The sequence below is a fragment of the Gallus gallus genome, chromosome 13 (genome assembly GCF_016699485.2).
Source record: "Gallus gallus isolate bGalGal1 chromosome 13, bGalGal1.mat.broiler.GRCg7b, whole genome shotgun sequence".
Taxonomy (NCBI): domain Eukaryota; kingdom Metazoa; phylum Chordata; class Aves; order Galliformes; family Phasianidae; genus Gallus; species Gallus gallus.
This window is the reverse complement of record NC_052544.1, coordinates 378,880-398,915: the sequence shown is the minus strand read 5'-3', so window position 1 is coordinate 398,915 and position 20,036 is coordinate 378,880. Positions and strand designations below refer to the sequence as shown.

The 20,036-nt window shown below is 53.9% G+C and overlaps 1 protein-coding gene across 12 annotated transcripts in view; it reads left to right on the top strand.

Moving 5' to 3' along the window:
* The first annotated feature begins 13,987 nt into the window (after positions 1 to 13,987).
* The window catches only part of PURA (purine rich element binding protein A), a 51,716-nt gene continuing 45,667 nt past the window's right edge, over positions 13,988 to 20,036 (top strand). For 7 of the 12 annotated variants that reach the window (XM_025154959.2, XM_040647037.2, XM_025154963.2 and 4 more), the window contains exon 1: positions 13,988 to 15,257. In XM_025154959.2, coding sequence (XP_025010727.1) covers positions 14,069 to 15,052 — 984 coding nt within the window. In that variant the 5' untranslated portion in view covers positions 13,988 to 14,068 and the 3' untranslated portion in view covers positions 15,053 to 15,257. Of the gene's footprint in view, positions 15,258 to 16,147; positions 19,891 to 20,036 lie in introns of those variants that run through there. The other 5 variants (XR_006931449.1, XR_006931447.1, XR_006931448.1 and 2 more) reach the window with 4 other exon arrangements.

Here is a 20,036-nt window from a genome sequence, read left to right as displayed (position 1 = left end):
AAATAACGACTGAGTTTTTTCCTTCTCCTCCATCTTCCTTTTCTTCATATCAGATTGTAATCCTGTACTTTGTGATTGAACTGTGTTCTTACGTCTCCTTTTCCCAGTGAGCTAATGCAAATGATTTTGCGCCAAGGCAGATCTGTGCTGAGCTTGACAGCAAAACACAGGGCTCAAGAGGCACACGTGCTCCTGCTTCCCTTGGGAGTGATGGGTTGAATCAGGCTCCTAAACCCCTCCAAGCATCTGAGTCCCATTTCAATTTTCAGCTCAGTTTTCATCTCCCCTTCCTCCTTGCCAAGCCTGTTCAAGAGCAATGGGAGGTTACAAATAGAGCAAGGCAGATCATCTGCTGCATCTTGCTCCTGGGATCCATGGGCACGCACATGCGCACACAGCACCCCCCCTCCACAGGCACTCCACGACTCTCTGCAGCGTATCCGTGGTGTGATCGTCACGGGTCTTTCCCGGTCTGCAGCTCCCTCGTCAGCTCTTCCCTGTGCACCTCCTGGCTGGCGCTGAGGACACAGGCAGCAGCACACGTGTCTGTGCTGAGATTAACCCTGCAAAGCCAGGGACAACGATTTCCAGTTCCTCATCCAATATTCATCACCTGGAAAGGCTGCCAGGCCAATTCTGCAAAATAAAGGCTCCAGGGGGGATCTCTGCTCTTTACAGAAGCGGTGGGCTACAGACCTCACCCCAGCTTACCTGAGCCACAGGCTGCCATCAGTGCTTGCTCTGTCCCATAATGAAATGGCATCACACATTCAGGTGGGTTGGCTCAGGGACACAGGGGCTAGCAGGAAGGATGAAGGAATGTCATTTCATTTAGTCTGCAGAAGGGGAGGCTGAGGGCTGAATTAGTGATGGTCTAAAACCCGCCGGAGGGCACACACAAGGACAATAGAAAGAAACTCTCCTCTTTGAATGGGTCATGTAATAAGAAACAAAGGCCCTGTCCTGCAGAGGCATATCCCTGGGAGAGGCAACCGCAGCGCCTCCATCCGAGGGGGTTAACACGGACGAGCGCTCAGCGCGGCCCGCCTCCCCGCGGGGCGAGGTCTGGCGGTGCGGGGAGCGGCGGCCGCGGGACGCTTCGGGCGCGGGGTCCTCCTCTTCGTGCACGGCCCGCGGCGCCGGCACAGCGGACGGCCGCGCCCCGATTGCTGGGCCCGCGCCGCCGCGAGCGCGGCCCCGGCCCCGGCCCCGGCCCGAGGCCTCCGCGGCTGCCTTCCTGCGCCTGCCCGTCCCCGCCAGATGGCAGCAGCGGCCGCGCCGAGCCCCGCGCCTGCCGTAGGCCCGGACGCTCCGTCAGGGCCCCGCAGGGCCGCGCTGCGCGGGGCGTACCGCTCGGGGAGCCGCCTCCCCTGCCAGCTCTTCGCCGCGATCAGCAGAAGCCGGGCCCACAACAGCGCGCCGGCTTTGCCGGCGCAGTCACGGAGCCGTTCCGTTTTCGTAAACCATCTTTCTTTCTAACGCAGAATAGGTATTTCTGACACTGAAGCCTCTGAGTTGCTCCATTCAAACCTTGTCGGGTCAGAGCACTGCACCTTCCTGACCACGCAGTGCAGGATTTGCAGAGCAGCTGTAAAGCAGTTAATTGAATGTAGTTACTGTGAGGATGTTTGTGTCTGCTGCATACTTATGCTGGACTTTATCTCATCACACCAGGGCTGGTCTGAGATTCCATTTTAGCGAGTTCCTAAAACATGCCAGAAGGCAATATACTCAGCTGTAAACAAAAAAAAAAACAGCATGGCTTCACTAAGGGCAGGACCTGCCTGATCAACCTAATGACCTTTCACAGTGCCATACATGCATCAGCAGACAAGGGAAGAGCTGCTGATGTCATCTATCCAGACTTCAGAAAGGGCTTTGGTGCTGTCCCCCACATCTTTCTCTCCAGATTGGAAAGGTATGGATTTTACGGGTGGACTGGTCAGTGGATGACGCACAGGTTGTGAGATTGTACCTAGAGAGAGGTGGTCAATGGCTCCATGTCCGGGTGGAGATCAGGGACGAGTGGTGGCCCTCAGGGGTCAGTGCTGGGACCGATACTCTTTAATATCTTCATCAGTGATGCCAAGTGGGATTGAGTGCACCCTGAGCAGTCTGCGGGTGACACCAAGCTATGAGGGGCAGTGGACACACTGAGGGATGGGATGCCATTCAGGGAGACCCAGACTGAGCAGTGGGCCCAGGAGAACCTCGTGAGGTTCAACAAAGCCGTGCACACAGTCTGGCACCTGGGCTGTGGCAACCGCTGTCAGTACAAGCTGGGGGTCACAGGATGGAGCACAGCCCTGCTGAAAAGGACTGGGGGTACTGCTGGATGGCAGCTGGACATGAGCCACCACTGTGCCCTCATAGCCCAGAGAGCTAACCATACCCTGGGTACATCCAAAGCAGCACAGCCAGCACAGCGAGGGAGAGGATCTGCTCCTCTGCTCTGTGCTGTGAGACCTCACCTGGACTGCTGCATCCTCACAGGGAGTGCTCAGCACAGGAGAGACATTGAGCTGTTGGAGCACATCCAGAGGAGGGCCCAAAAATGATCCCAGGGATGGAACACCTCCCTGTGAGGACAGGCTGAGAGAGCTGGGGCTGTGCAGATGGAGAAGGGAAGGCTCTGGGAGAGCTGAGAGAAGCCTTTCAGTATGCAAAAGGAGGGCTATGAGAAAGAAGGGGACAGACTCTTTAGCAGGGTCTGTTGTGGTAGGAGAAGGGAAAACAGTTTCAAACTGAAAAGGGAAGATTTAGGTTGGATATAATGAAAAAGTTTTTTACAATAAGGGCAGAGAAGCACTGGCACAGGGTGCCCAGAGAGGTTCATCAATGGTTCGGATGAAGGGATAGAGTCCACTCTCAGCAAGTTTGCTGATGGAGCAAAACTGGGGGGAGTGGCTGACACAGCAGAAGGCTGTGCTGCCATTTAGCTAGACCTGGACAGACTGGAGAGCTGGGCAGGGAGGAACCTGACAAGGTTTAACAAGAGCAAGCGTGGAGTCTTGCACCTGGGGAGGAATAATTGCATGCATCAGTACAGGCTGGGGGATGACCTGCTGGGGAGGAGCTTTGCTGAGAAGGACCTGGTTGTTCTGGTGGCCAACAGGTTGACCATGAGCCAGTAGTGAGCCCTTGTGGCCAAGAAGGCCAGTGGTATCCTGGGATGCATTAAAAAGTGTGTGGCCAGCAGGTCAAGGCAGATGATCCTCCTGACCTACTCTGCCCTCATGAGGCCACATTTAGACTACTGTGTCCAGTTCTGGGTTCCTCAGTTCAAAAAAGACAGGGATCTCCTGGAAGGAGTCCAGCAGAGGGTCACAAAGATGATGACAGCCTGGAGTATCTCCATAACAAGGAAAGGCTGAGTAACCTGGGTCTGTTCAGCCTGGGGAAAAGAAGACTGAGGGGGGATCTGATTAATGTTCATAAATATCTAAAGGGAGATGGGAGGCAAATGGATTAAGCCAGGCTTTTGTCAGTGGTGTGTAACAATTGGACAAGGAGCTCAGGCCTAAAACTTAAACATAGAGAGTTCCATACAAATGTAGAAGAACTTCTTTATGGTAAGGGTGATTCAGCACTGGAACAGGTTGCCCAAGGAGGCTGTAGAGTCTCCTCTCTGCGGATATTCAAGACCTGTCCGGACACCTATTTGTGTGACCTGTTGCAAGGAACTTGCTTTGGCAGGGTGTTGGACTCAATGATCTCTAGAGGTCCCTTCCAATCCCTGCAGTTCTGTGATTCTGCAATGGATGCCCTGTCCCTGGGGACAACCAAGGTCAGGCTGGAAAGGGCTCTGAGCACCTGATCAAGTTGCAGGTGTCTCTGTTCATTGCAGGGGACTTGGACTAGATGACCATTAAGAGTCTGTTTCAATTCAAATGATTCTATGATACTGTGATTCTATGAAAAAAGAAATCTCTATATGTGGACACACTGTGAGATGCTGAAATCACCCTAATGGTCCCTGGGGAGGGAGAAAGAGGACTTGTTGCTGTGCTTTGATTGCAGTTCTCATTGGCCCCAGGTGATTCCTGGTGGCAGGATTTAGGAAGGCTATGAATTTGCTTTAGTTTTCTTCTCTCAGTGGGACTTGAGGATCCAAAAGCCAGCAGACATCACTGGAGCCCGTGCTTGATCCATACATACTTGTAGTGCTTGGTGAGCAGCCAGTGCAGAGAGCTGCTTTTACCCTTATGGAACTGGGACCCAGAAGTGTTCCTCTGTGTTACACCAGAATATCCCCAGCACACACCACCATCTCTTGCTCTGTACCCCTCTGAGACACATGGGAATTGCTTCATAAAATTGAAGCTGTTTCCCAGTTGACAACCAACCAGTGAGGACACTGCAGCCTCTCTTGCACTGTGTGAAACAAAGCATTAGGAGTCTCAGAACCTTTACACATTTTTTTGTCACAGCATCTTGTGGAGACGAGTAAAGGAATGCTGCCTCTGTAGCTTATGGCCTGAGATATTCTAAATGTTACATCTCTTTGGGAAAATCCCAAAACTGGGGCAACATCCTCAAGCTTTTACCCTCTGCTGTGCCATGGTGAGTGCATGTCCCAGGTTTGCAAACCCTAACCAGGTCTCAGAAAGACCTGCCAGCTCCCAGGGTCACAGCAACTCAGCAGGAGGACATCCCAAAAGCGTATCTGAAAGAGACGAAAGCAAGCATTACATAATTAATAAATAAAAGGAACTATGTTAAAAAATTGAGGGGACTGTCATTTTCCTCCTACAATGCAGTGTAACTTAATGCATCTCATGGGAAGTAACTTGCTTACAAGGAAAGGAGGACTTTTCTGTGCCTGCGCTGGCACACAGAACTGCTGCACTCAGCTCAGGAGCTGAGCTTCTTTGTTACCCCAGGGATTGCACATATCAAGCCCTTGTGAATCACGAGCGATCTTGCTACCCTTGGACAACCCCCACTTGTTATAGCCCCTTTTCTTCTTGGTAAAGCCTCAAATGAGAAGCCAGGTTGGCTCTTCTCTTTCTGCAGGTCCAGAGATAGCCTGTAAATGGTGGTACTGCATCTGCCTCCCAGCAGTGGCAGTCACCCACCACTCTTGTAGGAGGACTGCAGAGCTGAATGCTGGCCTATATTTCCATCTGTCAACAAGGCCAGTGAGTACTGCAGGCTCTTCTTCTCCTGAAGCTGTGGTTTCTGCCCAGGAAAGGCACCGGAGCATCCTCCAAAAAGGCTTTGTTTATCACCATGCCCAGTTGCTGTGAACAGCCAATAATGAGATACCTTCATTGGTTACATTAATAGTTCAGAAGTCACAGGCTATAAATTCTTTTGTGCCAAAGCTCCCGTGCTCTCCAAGCTGCCTGCCAGGCAGAGGGGCAGCTGTTCAATGAGGTTTGTTTACAGTCAACCAAGTGCTTACGTCTCGGGGGATCCAACCAAATTCCTCTCCTGGTGGTTGTCAAACACTGTCAGAACTCCATCAGCACTGGGTGAAACAGCATGCTGTGCATGACTCCCTCCTCAACCTGGAGGCTTGCAGGCTGCCCACAGGTCCATGTCCACCTCAGAGCCCAGACTTGTGGAGAAGCTCACGGGACACACCACCTAGCTCAGAGAGAGCAAGATCAAGCCCAGGGCCAGTGTCAGATCCAGAGCCAGGAGCAAGTCTTTCTGCATGGCAGCTTAACGCAAGAAACAGAAAATGTTGGGCAGTGAGGCTGAGAGATGCCAATAGACTGCTTCAGCTCTTAGTCCCTGGTGTGTCTCTGTTTTCTGCTGCATTAACTAGGAGCCAACACCTCCATGGCCGTGGCCTGGCATTGCTCACTGCCTCTCACAAAGCAAGTGGAAGAAGAACAAACATGTGACTTAAGCACATACCCTGAAGGGCTGTTGCTCACTGCTAGGAGCAGAGCCTGATCCACACCCCAAGCTAGGATTATCTGCGCTCTCTGATGATGCAGAAAGTGGGTATTGAGTCTCATCTCTGGAAAGGGAACACTGGGAAAACAAGAGATGCTAACTCCTGGAACTCAGAGGCCATGAGTTTGGGAGACAGGATGACACCCCGCCTGAGGAAGGCAGAAGGTTCCCTGACTGGGAGACTTTCCCCCAAGAAAGGGGAAACCCCTCCAAGAAGGCTGCAGCCCCTGAAGGGGGCAGAGGGAAAGGACAGCACCAGGCTTGCAGGCTTGCAAGAGCAGCCAGCTCGTCCTGTCTATCCCCACCCAAACACACAGGCTCTCTCCAGCCCCGCAGCAGCCGGGGGGCACTGGATTTCCGATCTGGCTGCTGTTCACCTCCGCAAGGACCGAGTAGGTTCAAAACCACCATCAGCAGCATCAGCAGGTGCATGCAGGGTGCAGGGGATGGCAACTGTCTGAATGCAGCAAAAGGTTCCAACTTAAACAGGGACATTTGAGTTTAGCAGCATCAGTTACCTGAAATCCAGTAAGGAATCTAAGCACTTGTCTGTTCTGTTGTGTGAGTAGCGGAGGAAGACTCCTTTCATAGCTACGTAAACTACGTCTCACAGAGGACAGGGAAGCAGCAGCCAGCCCTGTCCTCAGAGCCCAACAGTTGGGTGAGCAGCTTGCCTCAAGACCTAGGTGCTGGTGCCCTGTCAATACATTCCAATAATCCATGCGTTTTACACTAAATGGAACAGTGGTGATTTCTTCCTCTCTGTGAGGGATTAATTGCTTTTAGACCCACTTAGCTGACCTGTAGTATCTGGCTGAAAGCACACACTATGGGGCTACATTGATGCTTCTTTGCATTTTTTGAGGATGCAGGGGCCTTTACGTCCCCATGTCTTTTGTTTCAGGCAGCATCCTAATCCTCATCCCCAAAGCTATGACATCTTCCCCAAGGTAACAGAGAACTCATCCTTCTCTGTCCTCCATCACAAGGAATTGGGCTTGCAGCTCAGCACTGTAATGGCTCCCAGCTGAGCACATCACAGCATCTTCCAGGCACACCTGAGGCTTCAGATGCTGGGAGCCAGATCCTGATCCCAGCAGGGAAAATAACTGCTAAACAGTTGATTCCGTTCCAGGCTATGGCCCAAGCAAGGATGTTCTGTGCAGCCCTGCCTAAGCAGACACTGCAGGAAACCTGTCCTGGTTTTGGCTGGGATGGAGTTAATTTTCTTCACAGCCTCTCTGTGAAGAGAGACTTCATAACAAATTAATTAATAATCCTGAAAAATAACCATGAAATGGTCACTTTCCTCCGGGCCCAGGCAGTGACCAAGCCCCATCACCAGGCCGCTGGGGAGGGACTATCATCCCTGAAGCTCATCAAGGAGCCTCTGGATATGGGGGAAGGAAAAAGGGTCCAGTAGGGCCCAGGCTTGGCACCACACTCAGCCCTGTGTTCCTGCTGAGGAAACACTGCAGACAGGAAACCAGGGGGAAGGAACCTCCATAACACGGGTAGCTTTGGGCTGGCATCTGGGTACCATTCAGATTTAAGCTTTGGATGGAGATGAAGGGTTTGTGCAGCTCTCAGCAGGTTATCCGAATGCTGTGGAACACTGGACCCAGCAATGCACCAAGGACATTTCAAAGAACTGTAAAAGGTCAATTCTGTGATTTGGGAGTTGCTGACAGCCTTATGTGCCCCTTAAGGAAAAAGAGTTTGAAGGAGTAGGGAAGATGTACCTGCAAGAAGCTGCAGTGAGGAGGGGCTGGTGTCTCACCCTCAGGAACTGGGTGTTACAGAGGACCAGAAAGCACCCCTGATCTGGGAGGTACACTCAGACCTAGATTCTCTAGGGCAAAAATTTCACTGCGCACAGCTGGAGGCCACCACCTCCTCCTGCTCTGTGTTTCTTTGGGAGCCTACAGCGCCTGGACTGCTCCTGAACATGCTAAGGATCTCACATGGGTGATCTGGCACCTTCTGGAGGCTGTATGTTAATGGCAGGATTAATTCTGGCACAGAGATGGGCTGCACTTCCATCAGGTAGGCCTGGGGTGGGAAACCCAGAAGAGCTGCAGGCAATGCTTGCCAGCACTTTCCAAAAATGGACTCACAGCCCACAAACCCCAGGACACTCCAAAACACAGAAGGAAAAGCAAGACTGGAGAGGGGCTTTCTGCATGGCTAAGCAAGGACCAGGAGCTATGGCTGCAGGAACAGCACCACAGGACCACCTGGGCAGTCAGACACAGCCCTGGTTACACCAGCAAGGCAAGAGAATGGGAATCAAAGAGCAGAAATCACGTGACTGACATCATGCTGTAAAAGGACTAGCAGGTGTGCCAAGAGCCAGAGGCAGCCAACCTGCAGATCCAGCTGTGCTGCCCCACTCAGCCAGCTTTGCATCCTGCAAATCCAGCTGTGCTGCCCCACAGATCCAGCTGTCCTTACCTACACAGGCAGCTGTGACATCCCACAGATCCAGCTGTGCCCTCCTTCAGTCAGCTGTTATCCAACAGATCCAGCTGTCCTTACCTACACAGCCAGCTGTGCCATCCCACAGATCCAGCTGTGCCCTCCTGCAGTCAGCTGTTATCCAACAGATCCAGCTGTGCTTACCTACACAGCCAGCTGTGCCATCCTGCAGATCCAGCTGTATTATCCAACAGATCCTGTTGTGCTTACTTACACAGACAGCTGTTCCGTCCCACAGATGCAGCTGTGCCATCTTGCAGAGCCAGCTGTACTATCTCACTGATCCAGCTGTGATGCCCCTCACAGCCAGCTGTGCTATCCTGCAGATCCAGCTGTGCTCTCTGCCTGGGTACTTGGCACCTTCCCAGCATGCACCACATGTTGCAAAAATGAAGCAAACCTGCTGGAACCGCCAGGTATTAATCTGCTCCAACTAGAGGAAAACAAGTAAACTGAATGTTGTGATACATGCTCCAAGGTAAAGTGGGGTAAATGTACTCCTAGTTTTGGGGGGTAGGTTTGCTACTGTTGGCCAGGGGCACAATCAAGTTTTGGGGATGCAAAGCATTTCCTAACAATGATACGTGACAGTGTGCCTTCCCTCATGCCTGAGGAGATGAGGTGCAGCGAGCCTTGGTTGTATAAATTTTTGTCAGTGAAAACCAGCAAGATTGGAGTTTGATGGCAATTTGTCATTGGTTTTCAACAGAAGAGCATCCATCACTTTGGTCTCTCTTACTAGCTTATCTGGGGAGCTGGAGAATCATGCTTCCCCTGATTCCATGGGAGCCGAGGACCAGCAAGACTCCTGCATTTCTGCAGGTGACAATGCCACAGATTCCTCCACGCCTGGAAAGAGAAAGTCGCCATTTGCTGGAAGCCAGCTTGCAGAGAAAAGGGCAACAGGGAGACTTACAGGCCAGCTGAGAGAAGAGAAAGCATGCTGCATAATTGGAACAAGGCATTGTGAAAACAGTCCCAAGCTTAATTCACTTGGATGGGACTTCACGTGGTGCTTAAAAGAACTGGCACTTTATCTTTGTAGACAGAAGAAGCAAGAACTTGTTCTGCCATTGTTCAGCCACTGATTCACTGTTTTGTTTTGTTTTTTTCATTTATTTTTTGAAGAGCAAGGCATCTTCACGGGCACTGCTTTCAGATCAGCAGCAGTTGGCACATCCTTAGGTCATCAGTGCTCCTTGCCCTGCAGCAGGTGCCCACACAGCCCCGTTCCACTCCTGGGGCTTCACTCAGACCCCACACACACAGCGCTCACCCAAACCAGCATCAAAGGAGCTGCAGCGTCTTTCCCGAGAGAAGCAGTTACAACTGGAGGGCTGTAGTTAGACATGGCCAAGCTTTTCCATTGTTATTTTACAGTTGCTTGATGTTCTGAAAGATATTTAGAAAAATGACTTCAGCTGTCCTGTGCCAAACTGGGTGAGGGTGAAAAAAAAGAAATTTGGCAGACATGCTATTCATTCAGCATGTAGTTTGGATGATGTCCAGTGACTAACATGGGAGTTCTAACTGATCTGGGAGACTAAAAACCATTCACAAATAATTTGATTTAGGGTCACTGCCATTTCTTTTTATAAATAATTTTCATTGAGAAGTACTTTTTTAATTAGGATCGACAGACTTAATAGCAACTCTATTGTGTGCACAGCTCATAATTCCCATCTTCCTAAATGACTTACAGATGTGGTGTGCTGGTTTCTTGTTCGTTGCACATGATGGGGCTTGTTCACAGGGCAAGAAAGGTTTGCAGCACACAAGCCACTGAGCAGCTCTCCAAAGGTATGCGCTGAGAAGGATCTGTGTGGACAGCAGAGGAAGCTTTTGCCATTCTGTTGCACACTTCAGCTCCTCTAAGGCTTTGCAAAACTTCAGACACCCCCACACTGCTGTAATTGCTTTTTGACTGCTCTAGCTCAAAGCCTGTAGCAGATGCTTTGTTGATGGCTCTCTTGCTGCAAGCCTCAGCATGGCTCAGGGAGTACTTGAGTTCTGCATAAACCAGAACATGCTGCCTCTTCTGTGGTGGGAGTGCTGGGCAAGGACGGGACCCAGGAAGAGACCTGATGTTGCAGCATGAAAGAAAAGCTTTGTTCGGTGTCACATCAAAATTTAATCACCTCCTAATCCAATGGATACCTCAACGGGGCTGAACAGAGCTGGAAAGACTACAGGAGAATTCGGACAGTGATAGGAAGAGTGGCTCTGCCACTCAGATGTGTGTTTCTTGGCAACATCCTCCATGTGTGACTGGCTTTTCTTTGACTTGCGCAGTAACAATCTCATCTCAGCCACTTTCATTACTAATCTTATCTGCTGTTTGAATGGCTCTTAGATTCCCGCCTGTGATTATAAATGTTCGTACAAGCTCTCAGAATCAGCAGAGTTGTTGTTTTGTGGCTGGATAACGGGCTTGGACTCCAAACTTGGAGATGCTCACTGTCCACATCAGATATGTTCTTAAAAGCCCTCTGAATTGGATTTTGAAACAAAAGGCCCATTGATCTTAAATCTTGAGTCACAGCAGTGACACTGAGAAAACCCTCTCCCCTGTCCTTCAAGGGAACCCAAACTGGTGCAGTGAAGGATGGCCACACAGTTACAGAAAGGAGAATTTGTCCAATGGGAGGAAACTTCCAAATGTTTGTCCTATTTAGACTAACAAAACAGAAGCTGAAGGGGATATAATTGCTACTGAGAGACAAGCAGGAGGGGGGAAAGCATGAGAAAGCACAAAGATAAAAGTTGCACAGGAATCAATAACTGTGAAGTAGCCATTGGTATATTCAAACTGGGGATTAAAAGATATCAGGGAAAGATATAGGAGCTTTGGGGCAGAAAGGTCTGGAGTGGTTCTCAGCAGAATGGAGAGAAGCCCAAAGTGGAGCTTGCTAAGCATATGGAAAATGTTAGTGTGATTAAAGCAGTGAGGTACAGCAACATGCGTCCCCTGTGAGACCCTGCCCATCCTTTGGCCATCACTGCCTGCACAAGGCACAAAGAGAGTCGCCAGAGTGCTCTGAGAGCTGCTGCAACCAGCAACACAGCAACGGTGGGCAGAGAGGGTACCCAGCAACATCCTACCGAATGGGAAATAATGTCGGGCCATATTCCCGGGGCCCGGAGGATCCACTGGGTGTATCCACTCTGGGCATAACAAAGCTGATCCGTGTGTGAGAGCATCACCTCTGCTGATGGCCCTCCTTAAGCAGCGTCATTAGAATGAAAGCTCTCACCCTGCATGGCCAGGGACGGCCACCTGCTCCCTAGTGGACAGGTTTCACCAAAGGAATGCCATCGGCAGTGATATATTTACCAGCTTTCCAGCACGACTAAGGCAGTGGTTCAGGCACCATTAGGACACCTGCTGGCATTAGGCCTTGGTTAAGGCTGTTCAACGCTTTTCTTTTTTTGGAGGACAAATGAACAAAGTGGGACAAAGACCTGCCCTGTTGCAGCAGGACGGTTCTCGCTGTCCCGCGGCGACCGTGGGGCAGCCGCGTGGGAGACAGCACCCATCGCCGGGGCAGCCCCATGCGCACAGACTCCTCCTGCGAGCCCGCAGCCCTCTGACAGCAGGCACCGAAGGATGCTCACGGCCCGCCCGCAGTCGCCCCTCAGTTCGGCCCCGCCCAACCCCTCTGCGCTCCTCCGGCCTCCTCCTACCTGCGCTGTTCCGCAGCGGAGCCGAGCGGCCGTGCGGGGCCGGGCAGGGGGTGAATTCGCGGTTCCCGTGCCGCCGGGACGAGCACGCAACAGTCCGCGGCCCGATCACACTCCCCGGCGGCGTGGCGGCCCCTCGCGGCTCTGTGGTGGTGCGGTGCTTCCTTGTTGGCTCCGGTACCAGGAATGCAGTATGAATTTATTTATCAGTCTTTAATAAATATATGTCAATATACATCCCTCTGTACCGCTCGGCCCATCTACGGGCTCCGGACCCGGGAAGTCCTCGGGAAGCTCAGGTCTCCTCCCGGCCACTCAGTCTCGTTCCCGGTGCCCGGCGCTGTGCATTGCCCCGCGCCGACGGCCCTCGCTGCCTCCGGTCGGCTGCCGGCTCGCTGCCGAGGCCCCCTGACCCCGGGATTTCCTCGCGCAGCCCGGCGGAGCTTCCTGGCCTTACCGGCAGCCCCGGGCCCGACGGTGGAACGGCATCGAGCCCTGTCCCGGCGCGGAGAGCTCCGTGCCTCCGCCGTCGGGAGCCGCCCCGTCAGCGCGGGCTCTGCCAGGAGCCACTGCTGAGCAGCAGAACGCGAGCGGAGCCCCGGCACCCGCTTAGTCGCAAACCGCCCCGCTCTCCGATGACCACGGACCCGACGGGGCGGGGGAGGGGAGCCACGGTACCGAGGTACCGGTCCGGCGCGGCCTGGCCGTCCGGCGCGGGTCCAGAGCCGAGATTTTGTTTTTTGCATTTCCCCGCCCGCCGGAGGCCGGCCCCGAGCCTCCCGGTTTCCCCCGGTTCCGGAGCGCCGGCCCCGTCCCGCTCGGGGTTCAGCCCCCACCGTCCCCGGGACAAAGTGAGGCCCCGCGAACCGCAGCGGTTCGGTCCTGCCGGGTACCGGCAGCGCCGCCGCCGGGGGAAGGAGCCTCGGGAGCGCTCGTGGCGAGACAACGAATTTCCATGGGAAGACGCGAAGCGCACCGCGCGCAGCGGGGGTCCGCTCGCCCAAGGGGCCCCGCTCCGTGGGCCGGAAGCTCGAACGGCTGTCCCGCTCCGCTCGGGGTGACCGAGGGACGCTCTCCGTGTCTCGGCGCCGGCGAGTGGCGGCCGTCCGGTTCCCTCCACCTGGGCTCGTCCATTCGATCGTTTCCGAAAAAAGACTCCTCGCAGCCTCCCGAAACGTCGAAAAAGGGATTCTTCCTGAGAAACAGACGGCAGCGCCCGGGCCGGGAGTGGGGCCCGGCTGCGGACGTGCGCGGAACCACGGCCGTGCCCGCCCGCTCCGCTGCCCGTTGGGACCGGGGGCCGCTGCCGTCGCGCGTCTCCTTTGGCGGTCGCTCGCTGTGTCGCTCCACGCAGATCGCGGGAGCGGCGGCCCCGAGAAGCTGAGCCGGGCGGGCGGGGGCCGTGCCGGAGGGTGCCGGAGCCGCCCGTCCCGCTCCAGCCTTCCCGCGACGGGCCGGCAGCGGGCTGCCAGCTGGGATCCGGGGGAGCCACCGAGGCCGGCGGGAGGGCTCCGGGGTCGTAAGCGGGTAAGAGGTCCGCCCGGAGGGCGGCGCGGTACGGTATAGCACGGCACGGCGCGATACAGCGTAACTCCGCGCGGCGCGGTATAGCGCGGCGCGGTACGGCGCGGCGCCGCCCGGCCCTGCCCCGCCCGGCCCGCCCCCGCCCCGCCCGGCCCGGCCCGGCCCGGCTCGGCGCGCGGTGCGGCCGCCCGTCGGCGCGGCGCTGCTGCCCGCACGGCGGGGCCGCTCTCTGCCGCCTCCCGCGCCCTCTCCTCGCTCCCGCAGATCTCGCGAGAGCGGCCGGCTGGTGGCCGCGGGGGCTGTTGCAGCAGCGGCGGCGGCGGCGGGCGGAGCGGCGGCGGCGCGGGCGGCGGCCGGGGCGGCCGAGGCGGCGGCGCGGGCGGCGGCGCGGGGGCGCCGGGCGAGCGGCGGCGGAGCGGCGGCCGAGGCGGCGCGGCCGGGCGGCGGCGGCGGCGGCGGGCGGAGCGGCGGCATCATGGCGGACAGAGACAGCGGCAGCGAGCAGGGCGGCGGCGGCGGCGGCGGCGGCGGCGGGGGCGCGGCGGGCGCCGGGGGGCCGGGCTCGGGCGGCGGCGGCGGCGGGCCGGGCGGCGGGCTGCAGCACGAGACGCAGGAGCTGGCCTCCAAGCGGGTGGACATCCAGAACAAGCGCTTCTACCTGGACGTGAAGCAGAACGCCAAGGGCCGCTTCCTGAAGATCGCCGAGGTGGGCGCCGGCGGCAACAAGAGCCGCCTGACGCTCTCCATGTCGGTGGCGGTGGAGTTCCGCGACTACCTGGGCGACTTCATCGAGCACTACGCGCAACTGGGGCCCAGCCAGCCCCCCGAGCTGGCGCAGGCGGCCGACGAGCCGCGCCGGGCGCTCAAGAGCGAGTTCCTGGTGCGGGAGAACCGCAAGTACTACATGGATCTGAAGGAGAACCAGCGCGGGCGCTTCCTGCGCGTCCGCCAGACCGTCAACCGCGGCCCGGGGCTGGGCGCCGCGCAGGGCCAGACCATCGCGCTGCCGGCGCAGGGCCTGATCGAGTTCCGCGACGCGCTGGCCAAGCTCATCGACGACTACGGCGTGGAGGAGGAGCCGGCCGAGCTGCCCGAGGGCACCTCCTTGACTGTGGACAACAAGCGCTTCTTCTTCGACGTGGGCTCCAACAAGTACGGCGTCTTCATGCGGGTGAGCGAGGTGAAGCCCACCTACCGCAACTCCATCACCGTCCCCTACAAGGTCTGGGCCAAGTTCGGCCACACCTTCTGCAAGTACTCGGACGAGATGAAGAAGATCCAGGAGAAGCAGCGGGACAAGCGCGCCGCCGCCGCCGCCCCCGCGGGCTCCGGGGCCGGGCCCGAGCCGCCGCCCGAGGCCGAGGGCAGCGCAGCCGCCGCCGCCGCAGCCGCCGCCGCCGCCGCCGCCGCCGGACCGCCCGGCGCCCTGCTGCAGGCCGACGAGCCCGAGGAGGACTGACCGCCCGCCGGCCGCCCCGCCCGGCGCCGGGGCCGCGGACTCGGACTGCTCTCGGCCGCGCGGGCGGCGGGCGGCGGCCCGCGGCCGTCCCCGGGCGGCACCCCCGGAGCACCCCCCGCCCGGCAGCCTCCACCGAGCGACAGCAACGCCTCCGACCCGCCACCCATCGCTGGATGTCCCTCCACTTTTCCCACCGTATCAAACAGTAAGCAGCTGCTAAAACAAACAAACAAACAAACAAAACAAAAAAAGTCAAAAAAAAGTAATAACATTATATATGAACTGTGTTTCCTACTTGATTAAAAATATAAAGAACTGAGTGTTTATTTCCCTAATTAACCGAGAACTTTTGTACACGTTTAAGCTATTATTATTAAAAGTGTTTGCAAAAATGGTCAAGATTATAATATTGCTGAATTATATAAAAAGTCCTTTTCATGTTGAGCTAACATTTGACTTTAGCACAAAAAAAGAGATATTTTAGAACACGTAAAATAATATTTTTAGTTTTTTCTTCTCATTTTGTTACCAAATTTCGAACCTTACATGGAGGTTACTATAGTATATTTGACACCCTATATACCTGTGATTAGAGATGTGTATATATATATGAGGGCTAGGCATGCTGTGTGTCTGAGCTTTGTCTAAATGTTATGCAGAAGTTTGTAGAGTTACAAGGTACGTAGGTTTAATTCATGCAAGGTAAACAATAAGTGCTCTCTTTTATACGATATGCATTGCATCTGGACCTTCGACATATAAAAATGGTCAGTGAAACTTCTGTGAACATGAAGAAAAATTATTAAAAAAGGCATTTAAATGAAATTTGCTAACTTGTGATTTTTACGTTGGAACCAAAGTTATTCAAATAGTAAAAATTAAAAAAAAAAAAAAGGAAAAAAAAAAGAGAGAGAGAGAGAGAGAGAGAGAAAGTAAAGGATTTCCTCCCGTAATATTTTTCTGCACCTGTTTGGTTTACAGCTACGTAGGCGTACTGTCATTGTTGTTTATATGAGATGTTCATGTCTTGTTCATAATCTGTTGGTTTTTTTTCTTTATTCTGTGTACTTTGAGCCCTCAGGCGCTGCATGGCGCGGGGCCGGGCGGGCGGTGCTGTGCGGTGCTGTGCGGTGCTGTGCGGTGCTGTGCTGCGGGCTGTGCCGTGCCGTGCTGTGCCGCCGTGCCCTGCCAGCCCCACACCCGGGCCGAGCTCTGAACTGAGATGATTTGTAATAATAGAATTTTACAGGTGGAGTTTTGTTTTCTGTTTTCCTTTTTTTTTTTTCTTTTTTTAAAGTTGGTGTGCTTTTAATTGACTAACTTCTTGCTGCTGTATATTAAAATATTAATATATTTTTATCATTAAACTGCTGCATGACTATCATCGTGACGAGTGAAGAAAAGATGTTATAAACAAAAGATGCCTTAAGCAGTACAGTACAACTGTAGTCGTTGGCCGGAGCTCGGCGGGCAGCGTTGGGCCGTGCCCCGCGTGGGGGGGCGCAGGGGGAGAGCAGAGCTCGGTGAGAGGAGTTTGTTTTCTGCTGTCTGCTATTTCCATTGAAAATTATAATTCCTTTCCCCCTTCCCCCCCATCCCCCTCTGTTTTGGAGCTGTACTGCGAGTGTCAGAGCTGTTCCCGTCGTGCCGTGCCCTCCCCGTCGGTGTTCGCAGTTATCGATGAGGCGTCGGGCGTTTCTGTTTCTTTAACAGTCACTGGAAATGTTGAAAATGGCTTTCATGTGCACTTTCCTATTTCCGAGCAGTAAAATAAGCTTTCCGAGCTCATAATGTGACATTCAGAACGGTTCTCAATGGCGTGTCGGCATCGTCAGGTGGTGCCGCTCGGGCTCTCCCACTGCGTTCCGTCCCGCTGTTACGGTGCTCTGTTGCGGGACGGGGCGCTCCGCCTCCAACCCCCGACGGCCCCGCTGGGCCGCACGGCGTTGCCCGCATCCCCGGCCTTCAACCCCCAACCTCGGCCCGGCTGCGGTGCCGGCGGTGCGGGGTGCGGCGGGGACAGCCGTCCGGGAGCGGAGATGGAGCGCTCCGTCCGTCCGTCCGTCTGTGTCTCCTTGGGGCTTTTCTGGTGTGTTGGTCGTTGGTTTTAGTTTTCCCCTTCCTCCTAGGACTTGGTGGATGATGATAATGAGAGAGTAAAGGACTGTAAAGGTTCGTGGGATTTGGGCTTCCTTTGGGTTGCTCTCGCTTTTCTGGTTTTGTTTTGGTTCTTTTTTATCTTCTTTTTTTATTTCTTCCATTCCCGGAGGTGTTCGGTGCTTTACCACGGCTCCGATGTCTCAGTATTTAAAACAAAGTGCAGAAAACGCAGTTCGGTGCGGGAGAAGCGAGGTATATTTGACCATATGTGTTGTTTCTCAAAAGGACAGTATGCTCAAATGTGCCAAGGTCCCCAATTCCTGAGCAGCATGCCTTATTTTCCTCGGTGACATGCTTTTAAATGTCTTGTAGGATAGGTCCAAGAGCACGATAGAACTGCTTTGTAACGACTGCGTGCGAGAAAACTTGAAATGCGTTGCAATACTGACATTGCTTTGTTTCTGAGTTAAAGGGAAGCTGTCAAGTAATTGACTGCTAAAATGCGACCTCCCTGTAAATGGTTCTACACTAACGGAGAAATGTCCTCCGAAATCAAAATCTTTTTTTTTTTTTTTTTTTTTTTGGTGAAAGAAAGAAAGAAAGAAAACAAAACAAAACAGAACTGCTCTGTCTGTGAGAAGTTAAATAAAAACCCAGACAAAAAGCACCAGCCGCTCTTGGTCCTGCCTCTTCTTTTGCGCTTCGGCTCGCGGCCGGGAGGCGCCGGGCGACGCTCGGTGCACGTCCAGCCCCGCTCCGCCCGGCCCCGCTCCGCAGCCCCCCTTCCCCCGCTCTCCGCTCTTTGCCGGCCCGGACGGCGGGGCCAAACGGAGCCGTTGGTGGCAGTGCGGGACTGGGCCGGTTGCGGGGAGCCGCTCGGAGCCCCTCGAGGGCTGCTTCTGGGGAGCAGTTCCTTTGTTGCCTTTCGGAATCGCACTGTAACCACTTTTTTTTTTTTTTTTTTTTTTTTTTTTTTTTTTTTTTATGATTAGCTGCAGTGTGACCTTTGTCCCTTCGAACTATGCAAGCTCTTAAATGTAAATGAGGGATCGGGGGAGGCGGTCGGTGCCGTTGGGTCGGATGGCGTTGGTGCTCTAACCGGAGTGCCGACCGATAAGGCGCAATTTGCGCGCTGTGCGCGGGCGGAACGCACCTCTCTGTTCTGACAGCGGTGTTAATGTCGCGTAACGGGACTGCGGGGCCGGGAGGGGACCGCTTCTTAAAAGGGGATTTAAGACTTTTGTAACTGTTTTTTGTTTAATTTTTTTCCATCAAACTCCAATACTTTTGTCAATTCTTTAGGCGTTTAATTTGTAAAAATAGATTTTGTTTTGTATTGGCGTCCAGAAAATAGGGATTGATTTTAAATTTCTGAAGCCAAGCGATCAAGTACATTTGTAATAAAAAGTCAGTGGATCTCTACCAGCCGTACTGACTGTTTTAATTCCGTGTACGTAGCGGTGCAGTGCCGCTGTCCCCCAGGGGCAGACGGGGGGGAAGGAGCGGTGGAGGGCAGCGCGGTGTGTCGGTGCGGCTCCGTGCCGCTCGGCGGAGATTCGGTTGATACGCGGTTCTGCTGAAAGCAGCCACGCTTTTTCCATTACAGTTTGTGAAAACCTCAATTGTGGGGCATGTCCTCACTCCACGCTTCTCCCACCTCGATTTAACTCAGTCCCCCAAAACGCTAAAATCGTATTTGAGGAGTTTGGTTTCCCGGCATTTAAAACGTCAAAACGAAACTCCGCTCTCTGTTAGGGTGGAGAAGTGCTGCACATTACATCTTTGCAGCCCTGATCTTCTCCAGGTTTTGCCGCTTTCCTCTATTCTCCAAGTTGAATGGATAAAACCTTTTTTTTTCCCCTTTCTTTTTTCTTTTTTTCTTTTTAAGTGGAATTACTGTGAGCTTTGGATCAAAGACTTCAGAGGATCCACTGCATTTGGATCCCGCACCTTGCAGAGTACGGACGCAGTTTGTTTCTTTCTTTGCTTAAAATCCTAACCTCCCGTTGCTCTGAAGGACGCAGACAGAGTCGGGTGGCCTCGGTGGAGGCCTCGGTCTGTGGAAATCCTGACGTGAACGTACAAGAATGCTAAAATGGGTTTACTTTGCGGGGAACACTTGTGGGAAATTCGAAGTGCCACCAGAACCAGCAAACCTGGCTTTGCTATTCTGACGTGCCGAAAACAGCCTCCGTTTCTCTTAGGTGAGCTGGAAATCAGAGGGCGGAAGCAAGTTGCCACCTGTCTGCATGCTCTTTTTGCTCCTTCAGAACTCTTTTGCTCCCTCCCGGCTTGGATCATTTGGTGAGAGGTCTCACCTGCCCCAAAAGCCTGCGAGTTTCCCCGCTAAGATGGCTCTGTCAAGATTTATTTATTTTTAATTGCAATTTTTAAATCCTGTTTTGTACCTTTTTTATTTATTTACTTTGCTTTTCTGTCGGGCTTACCCAAACTTTCCTCTTCTTTTCTTCCGATCCTCCTCTGCTGTTTCCCTGCTGCTGTCACCACTGACGTGTAGCTGAGGGCCACAGCTCTGCTGCCGTTTGTCTCCCGTCCAGGGAGCCCTGCGCCAGGCTTTGCACTTCTTGCACATGCACTTCTCTCACCGAAGGTTTTGCTCTCTCGGTTTTGTTCCCTGACGTGCAAACATAGGTGGAAGGATCAGAATTTTGGGTGGCAGAACGGAGAAGCTGGCTGCACGCAAAGTCCTGTCAGAATGTTTTGACACAAGTGAAAAGGTAAACAAGCCGCTTCCATTTTTACCCCGAGTCCCGAAGCTGACGCGATCTCCTGTACCACTAGTAACAATGAAAGATAATTTCAGCCCGGAGCATTTTTTCGAGCCGACGGTTCCTTTCCTCTGGTTCCTTTCACGTGAGCTAGC